This window comes from Mchenga conophoros, linkage group LG4, assembly GCF_057382185.1.
Source record: "Mchenga conophoros isolate Kocher_MC1m ecotype Shallow Benthic linkage group LG4, M_conophoros_male_GT1.1, whole genome shotgun sequence".
NCBI lineage: Eukaryota > Metazoa > Chordata > Actinopteri > Cichliformes > Cichlidae > Mchenga > Mchenga conophoros.
Window position 1 is genome coordinate 6756843 of NC_140529.1, and position 12580 is coordinate 6769422.

Sequence of the window (12580 nt, forward strand, 5' to 3'; positions counted from 1 at the left end):
TTAGCAAATGTCTAACAATTCCTAAAATTTATAGTGCTCAGCTAAATAATTTGGAATTATTGTAAAGATGTTTCTTTTGTTTGTTTTACAGATATTATAATGCTTTCATAACATCATTGGTCTTTACAGGAAGCCAATTAGTTGAATGAGTTAGTAACTAATCACTGATGTCTGCTAATCCTGTCGTTGACATTTAAGCCAGAATATTCTAAACTACGGAATCTTTAGTGTCCAATTATATGTGAACACAGAAGGGTAGCGCTGTCTCATACGCAGTCATTTCAATAAAAATATAAACATTTTATAGTAATTTTCATGTAATATTCACTTTGTTAATTCAAATTGCATCTACAGGATCTCAGAGCCTTTTGTTCTGGACGGCACATAGAAAAGAAATGACACCATTTCCTGTGCATATGTGCTCTTTTTTTATTGCAATATCTGCATGTTGACATATATTTACACTCACACACGCACATACGCTCACGATGCCAATGGTCAAACAGAACAAGAACTTTTTACTTTGAAGCACTGAACACATGACATGAGAAAACAAACGTAGCAAATTAACCAGCAGCTTTCTACACTTCACATGCACAGACTGAAACGCACACGCACAATCCCATTCGACACTCCACGCACACACTCACACGCGCACGAGTTCCCACAAAGGACCACCAAGAGACGTAGTCAAGGTCTGGATGTTCAGAGTGCAGGATATATTTATAGATTTGTTTTTAACACTGATGATGCCAGAACTATAAGAGCTAAACTGAACTGTACTGTACACAACACAGACAGGCCGGCCATCAATCCAACATTTACTTTCACTATTACACTAATCTGGTAAAGTCAACATCTCCATAGCAACAGGGAAGAAGAGTGATACTGATACATTTTGAAGTAGTCTTAAGTTCATGATAATCTTCGTTATATCTATGTATACTATTTACAGAACATAAACATACTTTATATTTAAAGGGATTACATTTACACATGGAACATCATCTTTTTTTAACTACTATTAAATATTCACTAAAAGCCTCTTTGTGATCACATCTTGATATTCAAAAGGCTTCGGCATTTTTGCATGTGCTCCGTTTGATACTGCTTGTGAGGATACACATAATAACAATAATTACCTGCAGCCAGACGAGAGGTATGCAACAAATACAACAAAGACTAGCTTAAAAACATAGATGACTTAAATTCTTAACTCTTCTTTTTTTCTTTTTATACACACAATTCACATAACACCACTTTTTTTGTTACAATGATCTATTGTTTTTTTCAGGTTTTAGTTTTTTTTACAGATAATATTTTTTAACAGTACGACTTCCAGTGTTTTACTCTGATGTGTGTACTTGATGATGAGAATGCCGAGTAGGAGGGAAGTGATTCTGTGGTATTGCCTACAGATACATGCCGAGTTATAGAGGAACCTGTTTGTTCCTCTCTTGGACCAGGTGTGTAGTTACATAGATAAATGCATCGATGGATTCGAGGAAGATCTCTTCTTTTCCTGCTCTTCTTCCTTATTTCTGGGTGGCGTGTCTATTGTCGTGTGTTTGGTTTGCTCCTCTGGTTGGCTCTACTCATAGAAGCTCCGATCACTACAAAAGGGAAAAGTGGGAAAAGAAGGCAAGCTGTCTTACAGGTTGGTTTGCATCCATCAACACACTTCCCATTTTAGACTGAACCGTTTTAGCAACCCCCACCATAACACTAGAGTCGTTGTTTGGTATGAGCAGGCTTTAACAGGGTAGTAAACAAGAAACTGTCAGTGAAAGATGGCGGTAGCGTACGCTGCTTTATCTTCTTTCTCAGCTTCCTTGTAAAGACTGTAATTTATAAAATAAACATCATAATGTATTCGATAAGCTGAGCTGACAAACCCAAGAGGACAGTGTTTACTGAGGTCATAGATTAAGTGACTTGGTTTCAACGTAACTTTATTCTTTCATGAGTTATTTACAAGTTTCTCTTTGTTCACAGCCATTGACATGTCGAAGAGGTTAACATGTGAGGAGCGGATCGAAATTGTGTTGATATCTGGTGAACGCAGTAACCGGGTCATTGCAGCAGATTTCAATGCAAGACACCGAGACCACCCATCTCCCATGCTACAGTTAGCAAACTGTCAAACATCCCTTCAGCGGATATTAGCTACTCACAAATGGCACCCTTACAAACTCCAGCTACTGCAGCATCTCAACGAGGACGACCCAGATCAGCGCGGAGAATTTGCAGAATGGGCAAAACAAAAATTGGAACAGGACCCTCAGTTCACGCAGAAGATTTTGTTCAGTGATGAGACAAACTTCTATGTGAGTGTTGAAGTTAATAAACAAAATCACCACTATTCAGTTTTTCAGTTTTCAGTTTTATTTGTCATATGGAAGTTAGCACAGGGTCAACATTGCAATAAAATGTGTTTGACGAGCAGCAATCACTCAGCAGCATGATACAGTAGGAGAAAATATAATAAAATAAAATAATAAAGAAAATAGAAAAATAGTAAGGAGCAAAATATTAGAGAGACATGGTAAAAGAGAAAAGATGACTAAATATATATGTATCTATAAATATAAATATATGTACACTAGTGATTAAATAAGAAAATCTTGAAAAGAAATATGACGGGAGGGCAGATGGGATATTGCACAGGAATGAGCAGCAGAAAATTACAGTATTGCACTTTTAAATATAAATATCAATGACAATAAAGTGGAGTGACCAGTGCAGATTAAACAGAGTACTTGTGAAGCTGCAGGGTAGCTTCTGAGTGCTGTGTTGTGTGTGTTTAAGTGTTGTAGTGTCGTATGGCTTGGTGGTAAAAACTGTTTTTGAGTCTTGTAGTCTGAGCAGACAGGCTACTGTAACGTCTGCCAGATGGTAACAAGGAGAAGAGCTGATGTGCTGGGTGGCTGTGGTCCTTGATGATGCTGTGTGCTTTACGGAGGCATCGCTGGAGATAAATGTCCTGAATGGCAGGAAGCCTCGTGCCAGTGATGTGCTCTGCTGCCTTCACCACCCTCTGTAGTGATTTACGGCTGCTGGCAGAGCAGCTTCTGTACCAAACTGTGATGCAGCTCGTCAGCAAGCTCTCGATTGCACACCTGTAAAAATTTGAGGTGATGTTGGAGTTCGTGCCAAACTTCCTCAGCCTCCTCAGGAAGTAAAGCCGCTGGCGAGCTTTCCTGATAGCAGCGTCTGTGTGAAGGGTCCAGGAGAAGTCCTCAGTGATGTTGACTCCAAGGAACTTGAAGCTGCTGACCCTTTCGACCTTGACACCGTTGATATGGATGGGCTGGTGTTCTCTGACTGGTCGTTTCCGGTAGTCCACTATCATCTCTCTAGTTTTGCTGATGTTGAGAGTCAGGTTATTTTCCAGGCACCACTCGTACAGCGCCATCACCTCCTCTCTATAGGCCATCTCATCGTTGTCTGTGATGAGGCCTATGATGGTTGTGTCATCCGCAAAGTTGATGATGATGTTGGACTCGTGTTTAGCAACACAGTCGTGTGTGAACAGGGAATATAGGAGGGGGCTAAGCACACAACCCTGTGGCGTACCTGTGTTCAGGATGAGTGATGAGGAGGTGTGCTTACCAACTCTCACCACCTGGGGCCTGTTTGTGAGGAAGTTTAGAATCCATCTGCAGATCGGTGTTCCCAGCCCAAGGTCGACGAGCTTCGTGGCAAGTTTTGAGGGGATGATGGTGTTAAATGTCGAGCTGTAGTCGATGAAGAGCATCCTTGCTTATGCATTCCCTTTCTCCAGGTGAGTGAGGGTGGTGTGCGTTGCCAGGGCGATGGCATCCTCCGTGGCTCTGTTTGTCCGATAGGCAAACTGAAGAGGGTCCAGTGTGTCAGGGAGGGAGGAGCAGATGTGACCTTTGCCCAGCCGCTCCAGGCACTTCATGATGACGGATGTCAGTGCAACAGGACGGTAGTCATTCAGACAGGAGACCACTGATTTTTTGGGAACGGGAATGATGGTGGATGCTTTGAGGGACGTGGGGACCACTGACTGCCTCAGGGAGAGGTTGAAGATGTTGGTGAACACCTCTGCCAGCTGGTCGGCACACACTCTGAGTAGCCGGCCTGGGATGCCGTCTGGTCCTGGAGCTTTGTGAGGATTGACCTTTTTAAAAGTCCATCTCACAGCTTCTGTTTCCAGAGTTAGAGTTGCAGCCTCACTGTCCTCCTGAGGGTAGAGGATCTGCTCTCTGTTGTCTGCGTCAAAACGAGCATAGAAGTTGTTGAGCTCATCTGCAAGAGATGCAGCGGGCTGAACACTGCCTGTGTTGACCTTCTTGTAGTCAGTGATGCAGTGCAGTCCATTCCACAGTCGCCTGGTGTCAAAGCTGTGGTAGCTGGACTCCATTTTGTCCCTGTAGTCCTTTCTGGCCTTTTTTATGGACTTTCGGAGGTCGTACCCGGCTGCTTTATATGCATCAGCGTCCCCGGAGTTAAAGGCAGAGGTCCGCACTTTTAGCTTGGCGCGAACGTCTTTATTTACCCAGGGTTTCTGATTTGGATATATGCGGACAGTGGTTTTTGTGATGGTATCATCCATGCACTTTCCAATATATCCAATGACAGAGTCTGTGAGTTCATTGATGTTGCCATCAGCTGCATCCACAAATATCTGCCAGTCAGTTGTGTCAAAGCAGTCCTGCAGGACCTCCTCAGCCTCACTGTCCCGTTTGTAAATAACCCTGGAAGCTGGTTTTTCCTGTTTCAGTCTTTGTCTGTATGCAGGCAGCAGCAGTATGGAACAATGGTCTGCCTTACCAAAAGCTGGGTGGGGGAGGTGTTTGTAGCACTCTTTGAATGGAGTGTAACAATGGTCCAGTGTTTGATCACCTCTTGTGGGGAAGGAGATGTGCTGATAGTATTTGGGGAGAACCTTCTTCATGTTGGCTCTGTTGAAGTCTCCCAGCACAATAAAGGCAGCTTATGGATTTTTGTTCTCAAGTCCAATAATGATGTCATACAGTTCGTCCATAGCTTTAGCTTTATCAGCATGTGGGGGAATGTAAACAGCTGAAAGGAGAACTGAGCTGATCTCCCTCGGGAGGTAAAAAGGCCTGACTTTAATGGTCAGCAGCTCGAGGCTCTGAGAGCAGTAAGTTTTTAAGATACACACATCTCTAGCCCACGAGGAGTTAACCATAAGGCACACCCCTCCTCCCCTTTTCTTGCCTGAGTCCTTCGTTCGGTCTCCCCGGTAAACAGTGAATCCATCCGGCGTGATGGCGCAGTCGGGGACGCTGGGCTCCAGCCATGTCTCTGTGAAGGCCAGAACACAGCAGTTCCTGGTGTCTTGTTGGTGTTTAATCCGTGCACGCAGCTCGTCAAGTTTGTTGTCCAGAGACTGGAGATTCGCGAGCAGGATGCTGGGCAGAGGTGGCTTGCTGTTTCTCTGTCGCGTTCGGCACAAAACTCCAGCGCGTTTCCCCCTCTTTGTTTTACCTCGACGTCGCGCAAGTAAAGAAAGGATCCCAGACAGCAGAGCGTCCACGGAGTCGAAACCCGCTGTAAAGTCCGAACTGGCTGACGAACGTAGCTCCAGAAGCGTTTGTCTGTCATACCGAGTGTATGATCGCCCTGTGCGCACAGAAATTGAAAGCAGTACAAAATAAATAATAACATTTTTGCTGAGATGACTGGGAGCTCTCGTCGGTGCAGCCATCTTACGCCGCAACCGGAATTATGAGTCTGACACTAACCTACATTGGATGGATCCCTCCAAGACTGTTGGAACAACAAAGTGATGGTTTGGTGTGGTATATGGGGTACAACAATAGTGGGTCCATTCTTCAATGGAAACCTCAAGGCCACTGGATATTTGAAATTGCTACATGATGATGTGTTTCCTTCTTTATGTGTCACGATCCTGGGTCTTAGGAGCCAGTGTTTTGAGTTTTAGTTCATTTTGATGTTTATAGTAGAGATGGCACGATACCACTTTTTTATGTCCGATACGATACCGATATCATAAATTTGGATATCTGCCGATACCGATATGAATCCGATATAGTGTTTTTTAATCAACAAAACTGTTTTTTAAAATATCTTGCTGCATTTTGTATAAGTTCATACTCAAGTTTAAAACAACAACTACACTAAAGCTATTCTGTTATACCTATATGCAAAAAAAAAAAAAAATTTCATAGTTCAGCAATACTGATCAATCTAATAAACTTAAACCTCCACCATCCTCCCTATTCTGGTATTTTAAAGAGTACTTAGCATAAATATTAAGCAACCTAACTAATAGGGTTCCAACTCCCAGCAACAACAAAAATAAAAAAATAAAAAATAGGGAACCACCCCTCACGCTCCACCTCATGATGCTTAATCAACGTAATCAACCTTAATTTGATGCAGTGTGAAAAAAAATACACAGAAATCAATTATTTTTCAAGAAATATTAAATAGATTCAACATCTTTCTTCAACAAAATTGCAGACTGCACAGATGGTACCTTCCCAAAGGAAAAAGTACTATAGCTTACTAGGGTATATATATATTAGACTTAATAGTTACTATATACAGTAATTGACTTCTATTCATTTTACATCAAATTAAAACTTTGGGTGTAAGATTCGGATAATTATTTATTAAAAGCTAGACATTTTAAATGAGAATAAGAAAGAAAAATATGTCTTTGTGCCCCCTTTTCCCTGTTAATGCCCTATCGGCCCCCCTGGCTAAACTTTGCTAGATCCGCCCCTGCACAGTTACCAGCCGTCAGCTATGTAGAAAAAGATCCTCGAGTAGAAAGTAATATTAAATAAATTCTAACAACAGCTGATCAAGCTTAAACGTGCTGCTGTTGTTCAGCCGCTGGTTTCCTCTTTCTGGTGCAAAGTGGGCCAAAAACAAAGAAGAGAGACGGACTCGCGACAGAAAAGCCGATCAGCTGATCATTAAGCAGTTTCATGATTGAAGTAGCAGCCAGAAGAGGCAGTCGCTCCATATATCGTTTGTTAAGCTTAACGCAGGAATGCTTTACAAACATTCAGAGATGGACTTACACACTTGCTTTACTTCTCTCGGGGATAACTTTGTCGGAGATGAAATGCCGGGTTGCTAGCGAAGCTCCAAATGCTATCCAGACCACCGACAGGTCCCGCATGCCACAGCCGCTCTATCACGTGATGCATACTGCTCCAACGTGCTAACGTTCTGAGGTGAGTTACGGCGTGTTGCAAGTTTTGTGAGGTGCTTTCGTGATATTTAATGGATCAGATTACATTTTTTATTTTTCTCCGATATCCGATCCAGTAATTTAGGTCAGTATCGGACCGATACCGATACGTAATATCGGATCGGTCCATCTCTAGTTTATAGTATGTTAAGCTCTTTAGGTCTCCTATGTTCATTTGCTTATTAGTTCCCCCTTGTGTTTCCAACCCATGTTAAGTCTCCCCTGCTCTTCATGTGTTTCATGTCTGCGTCTCACTTTGTTTCCTATTTTATTTGGAAGAGATCCTGTGCTTTTATATCATGGTTTATGTTTTGAGTCCTTTGATGTACTGTTTCTTGTTTCCCTGGATCTCAGTTATGGTTATCTTAGGTTTAGCTCTTTGGCTTTGTTATATGGCTTCCCTGTGTTCCATGTTATGTCCACTGTGATGTTTTGTACCATGTTTCAGGTTCCTATGTTCTGTCTCCCCAGTTGCTGTTAAGTTTGCGTGTTTTAGAATTCAGTCAGTGTGTTTCCTGTTTTACTTTGAAGGTCCATGCCTCATGTGAGTGTTTCTAGTTTTGCGTCTGTTTTTGAGTTTACGTTTTGTCTCCGTGAGTTTGCGTTTGGGTCCTCTCCTGCCTGCCACACAGCCGAATCATGACATTGTGCACTGAAGCTGGCACGTTCCCTGAGTTTTTCCAGCAAGATGGTGCACCACCACATTATAGGTGCCAGGTCCGAGCATTCCTAGATGAACAGTTTCCTGGAAAGTGGATTGGTCATCGTGGGCCAGTTGAATGGCCCCCAAGGTCTCCCGATCTGACCCCCTTAGACTTTTATCTTTGGGGTCATCTGAAGGCAATTGTCTATGGTGTGAAGATACGAGATGTGCAGCACCTGAAACTACGGATACTGGATGCCTATGCTGGCATTTCTCCTGCGGTGTTGCTATCAGGATGTGAAGAGTGGGAGAAGAGGGTTGCATTGACAATCCAACACAATGGGCAGCACTTTGAACACATTTTATAAGTGGTCAGAAACTTGTAAATAACTCATGAAAGAATAAAGTTACGTTGAAACCAAGCACACCATTGTTTTTCTTGTGACATTACCAATAAGTTTGATGTGTCACATGGCCCTCTTCCTATTGAAAAAACAAACGTTGTATCCAAGATGGCCGACTTCTAAATGGCCACCATGGTCACCGCCCATCTTGAGGAGTTTGCCCCCTCACATAATATCAGCAACTATTCCCATGTTATTACAGTGTATCCATATAAATGGCCCACCCTGTATAAAAACTAAAACATGCAAACAAACTTAAACTCTGAATCAAAGATTAATAAGCATGAACTAAGGCACCATGGGATAGTGAAATAAAATAAAGGGGTAGTAAAACTTCATGCATGACATTTAGAATGTCATGTTAGGCTGATGAGATAATGTTTATATATGTGGATAAAAAAAATGACGTGCTGATGATATAATGAATGAAAAATCGGGAACATTTTAAGTTAAACTATTTAATTAACAATAATTCCTTTTCTTTTACAAATTACAACCTTTAATCCATTATAAATAATAATCACTGGGAGCTCTCTTCTATATCTTTCAATATATTTTTTATGTTATGTCTATATGCTTTTTTTGGTTTTACAACAACCTTAATATAGCCAATTTTAGCTAAAATAAACTATACATGCTAATGTGAATGTTGTAATATTTGGCCATTAATTACCATTTCTATGTAAAAATGCTAATACCTTATTAGCAAGCTACAGCTTCATATTCTAGTTTCATCGCTTTGTTGTTCACCTTACCAGTACACAGCGAGAGCGACCAACAGCTTATATTCGGATTTGGTCACCTTCATTCAACCTGGTGATTGCAGAATAAAGCCATTAGTGTTAGTAAGTGTTGAAAAAGGAGTAGCTGATTGTTAGCCTTTTTGTGCTACTGGCACAATAGGAGCATCTACTATATCTGTTATATCTGGGAATACAAGATTGAACCTTTTAAAACAAATTGTGTTCTTGGCTATTGTAAATTAGATGTGTTAAGTGTACTCTTTCAGTGATGCTACCAACATCCTGATACTCTATTTTAAAAAAGGGGTAAACATATGAAAGGAAAGGAGATAATGATAAAAATAAGAAGGTTTAGGCTGATGAGAGATGATGGTAGGTAATGAAAGTTAATGAAATTGTTGCAGAGCAGTTGTACTCACGCCCCCTCGTCTCTAAGCAGAGACAAGAATTTGGTCACTCTGTAATCTGGATCCATCTAGAGACAACAAAATAAAGACGGAGAGGAACTGAAGAGTGGTAGAAATAGAAGGAAAAGGTTCACACTGAATCATACAGTCACATCTCATATTTCCTAACGACATTAGGCAGTGACACTAGGATGCTCCATTACATCCCTAGAACTCTTTCTAAGGCTCTAGTCACTATGCTAGTCAATTCTAGCTTGATTGTGTTTGTAATAACCTGATAAATACTGAACAGTTAAAATAGTTTTGGGCCACAAATTGTCTCCAGGAATGTCATCTTTTGGAAAATATAGCAAACAACACAATTTAGATGGGTACACAAGCCCTCTCAAGGTCTAGTAAATGGACCAGTTAGAATTTCTATTGCTAGTTCCCAAACTACTGCCTATCACCAAGCAAACTTTAAACGTATGGATTGACGTATGGATTTCTAGTGTGGTTCCCCAGCTGCACCAAGGCCGATCAGCAAGCACTCCAGCGGGTGGTGAAAGAAGCTGGCAGAATTATTGGAACAAGTCTGCCAGAGATCAGTAATATCTTCCCCACTCGCTGTCTGAGGAGGGTGCACAGTATCCTGCGGGACCAACATCACCCTGCGCGCCACCTTTTCCATCTGCTGCCCTCAGGGAGAAGGTACAGGTCTATACAGGCCAGAACATCCAGACTGGCCAACAGCCTGTATCCACAGGCTGTGAGGCTCCTGAACTCTCTGCCCCCCTCTCACGGACAATAACCATATCCAACTTCTTAATAGCAATGAACTGGTCTGCATTGGTGCATCATATCTTTATTCTCTTCCCCCTCCTGCCCCCCCCTCTTTCTTAAATAGATAACTATCATATCTGATATCATATCTCACAGTACAATAATATTGAATGGGTTGCATTGTTGTATTTTGTCATGTTTCTCAGGTCTTTGTCTGAATTTCTACGAACATTATTGCTAAGGATTGTCTTATTGCATTGGAGTCACACTGGGTTAAATATGTACACTTGGGTTTTAAGGGGTATTTATTATTTTCTTCTTTTTTTTGGGTTGTATGGAAGCCCCAAATGCAATTTCATTGTTCTTGACAATGACAATAAATAAATAAATACTAAAATAAATACTAAACCATCAGTCAACTCGTCTGTCACACTACAGCTCACACACAAAACTTTTTCAATATGTCGCCTTGCTTCTCTACCTGCATTGACATCTCGATGAGCACGAGGAGTTTCTTAATACCTATCCAGACCCGCTTTCCTTTGAGTTGATGTGCGATGCTGGCCCGCTCTTTGTCTGTGAAGCTTCCCAGTAGCTGCAAAGACAATAAAGCCAATTCAAGCAGCACTTAAAGTCTCTGGTATAAGTTATGGAAAAACATACTTTTATTTCAGCTTTAGCAGCTAGGCTTTTATTTTCAGTTAAATAGGTTTTTCACCACAAGATTTCTTGTTTTTGTATGCGCATGCATTTATCCTTTTGGGAATGGGGTGGTTATGTATAATTCAGCACCTTCACCTCTGAGTGCTAGTTTAAGTGCACAATTATGATTATTTTTATCTTTAAGCAATAAAACATGCATGCTGACCTATTCTAAAATGAACGTGATTTTTTTCTGTTGTCTGTACTGTATGTTGTGGCCATTTGTGCGTCTGAAACGATGGGGCCATCTTACCTCTAAGGCATCGATTAGCTGGTCCCCAGTAGAGATGTTGGGGATATGGATGGTGGTGCTAAAAGCATCTAACATCTCCATCTCCTGTAGGACGTCCTTCCTGCTGGTGGTGCCGATGATGAGCAGCTTCCGGCCCTGCAGGAGGTTTAAATTACTTGTTTCTGTAGGTTGTTGATTACAACATAAATTACGGCAAATTATCCAGTTATTTTCTGTGCTTATGAATGATTAATTTCTTCATTAAAGGTCTTACAAGCCCTGTGTGGACTTTATTTTTACAAAAGGTTTTTCTTGTTATTAGTAAATTTACTACCATATCTCATGTCACAAAACTTTTCAGAAAAACAAACACAGTTATGTCCATCAGTACCTACAGAGAGCAGGGCGATATGACCAAAAATATTTATCACAATATATATTTGAAAATTTGCGATAACGATATAACTGACGATATAATTGATGCGAGACAAAATTCAACTCCACAACTTTACTAGCGCAAAAAAACATCCATTTATTTTCACTTAAACAAGCAGCTGTTTTTTAAGCATTAAAGCTATATAACAATTTAACAGTGCAAATGTAAATTCCTTGCTGAAAGTTTAACCAAAAGGCATTTCCAGTAGAAATGGGCTGACATATCCTGAGTATAACCATGTATAATATCTACTGAAGTTAAAAAGAGGTGCTTTGCAACATTAAACTGCAGTGTGCCAAATAAAAAAGTCAAATACGTATTTCTCGGACCATAAGGTGCACGGGATTATAAGGCACATTAAGCGAAACAAAGCAGTCAGATAAATCAAACTTTATTCAACTCATTCTTCTTGCTTCCTCCACTTCCGTACCATTAATTCATTAATGCTGTATTCTATCACAGCTGCTCTATTCCTTCAGTAACTCTACAAACGTCACTGCTGTTTAGTTTCCTGTCTTAATTTATGTTGGAAATGATAGCAGAGCTGTACGTTTGAATTTTTTCAGAAATCTCTTAGTCAGAACATGCTATATCATGTTTAGGTAACTAGCAAAACTAGCGCGCTAAGTTCCGCTAGCTTCCTGCTAACTTCTAACTCCGTTAAATGTAATAAATTCTGTTTTCATGGATGCCTGGCTGTTAAACTTCATAGTCGCACCTGGTAAAGCAGCAATGCTGATCGTTTTATTAAAGATGAAAGAATTTAGATAGTTTTTAACTCTCAGTGATGCTGTGTGTTCGTTTGACTTTGGGGCCTGAAGTATACGGAGTTTAGGACCCAGATTACTCCCAGATTTACGAGCACCTTAGTTCGACAAATACGGCAATAACGACGGCCGCTTGCATGTTCTACAAAAAATGTGCTTTGTTTTGTATCTGACAAACACCAAACCAGTTCCACATCACTGATCTTGCACCATTTTTACAAACCAAATTCTGGTTCATCCGTTTCACTCAACAATCGGCGCG

The 12580-nt window shown here is 41.0% G+C and overlaps 1 protein-coding gene across 3 annotated transcripts in view; it reads right to left on the bottom strand.

The window, feature by feature from the left end:
• Window positions 1-404: 404 nt before the first annotated feature.
• Window positions 405-12580, bottom strand: part of LOC146575418 (vesicle-fusing ATPase) — a 72916-nt gene continuing 60740 nt past the window's right edge. For 2 of the 3 annotated variants that reach the window (XM_085270130.1, XM_085270127.1), the window contains 5 exons: window positions 11137-11271; window positions 10663-10776; window positions 9432-9487; window positions 9025-9082; window positions 405-1613 (listed from right to left, as the gene is read on the bottom strand). In XM_085270130.1, the coding sequence (XP_085126256.1) occupies window positions 9052-9082; window positions 9432-9487; window positions 10663-10776; window positions 11137-11271 (336 nt within the window). In that variant the 3' untranslated portion in view covers window positions 405-1613; window positions 9025-9051. The remainder of the gene's footprint in view (window positions 1614-9024; window positions 9083-9431; window positions 9488-10662; window positions 10777-11136; window positions 11272-12580) is intronic. The other variant, XM_085270129.1, reaches the window with a different exon arrangement.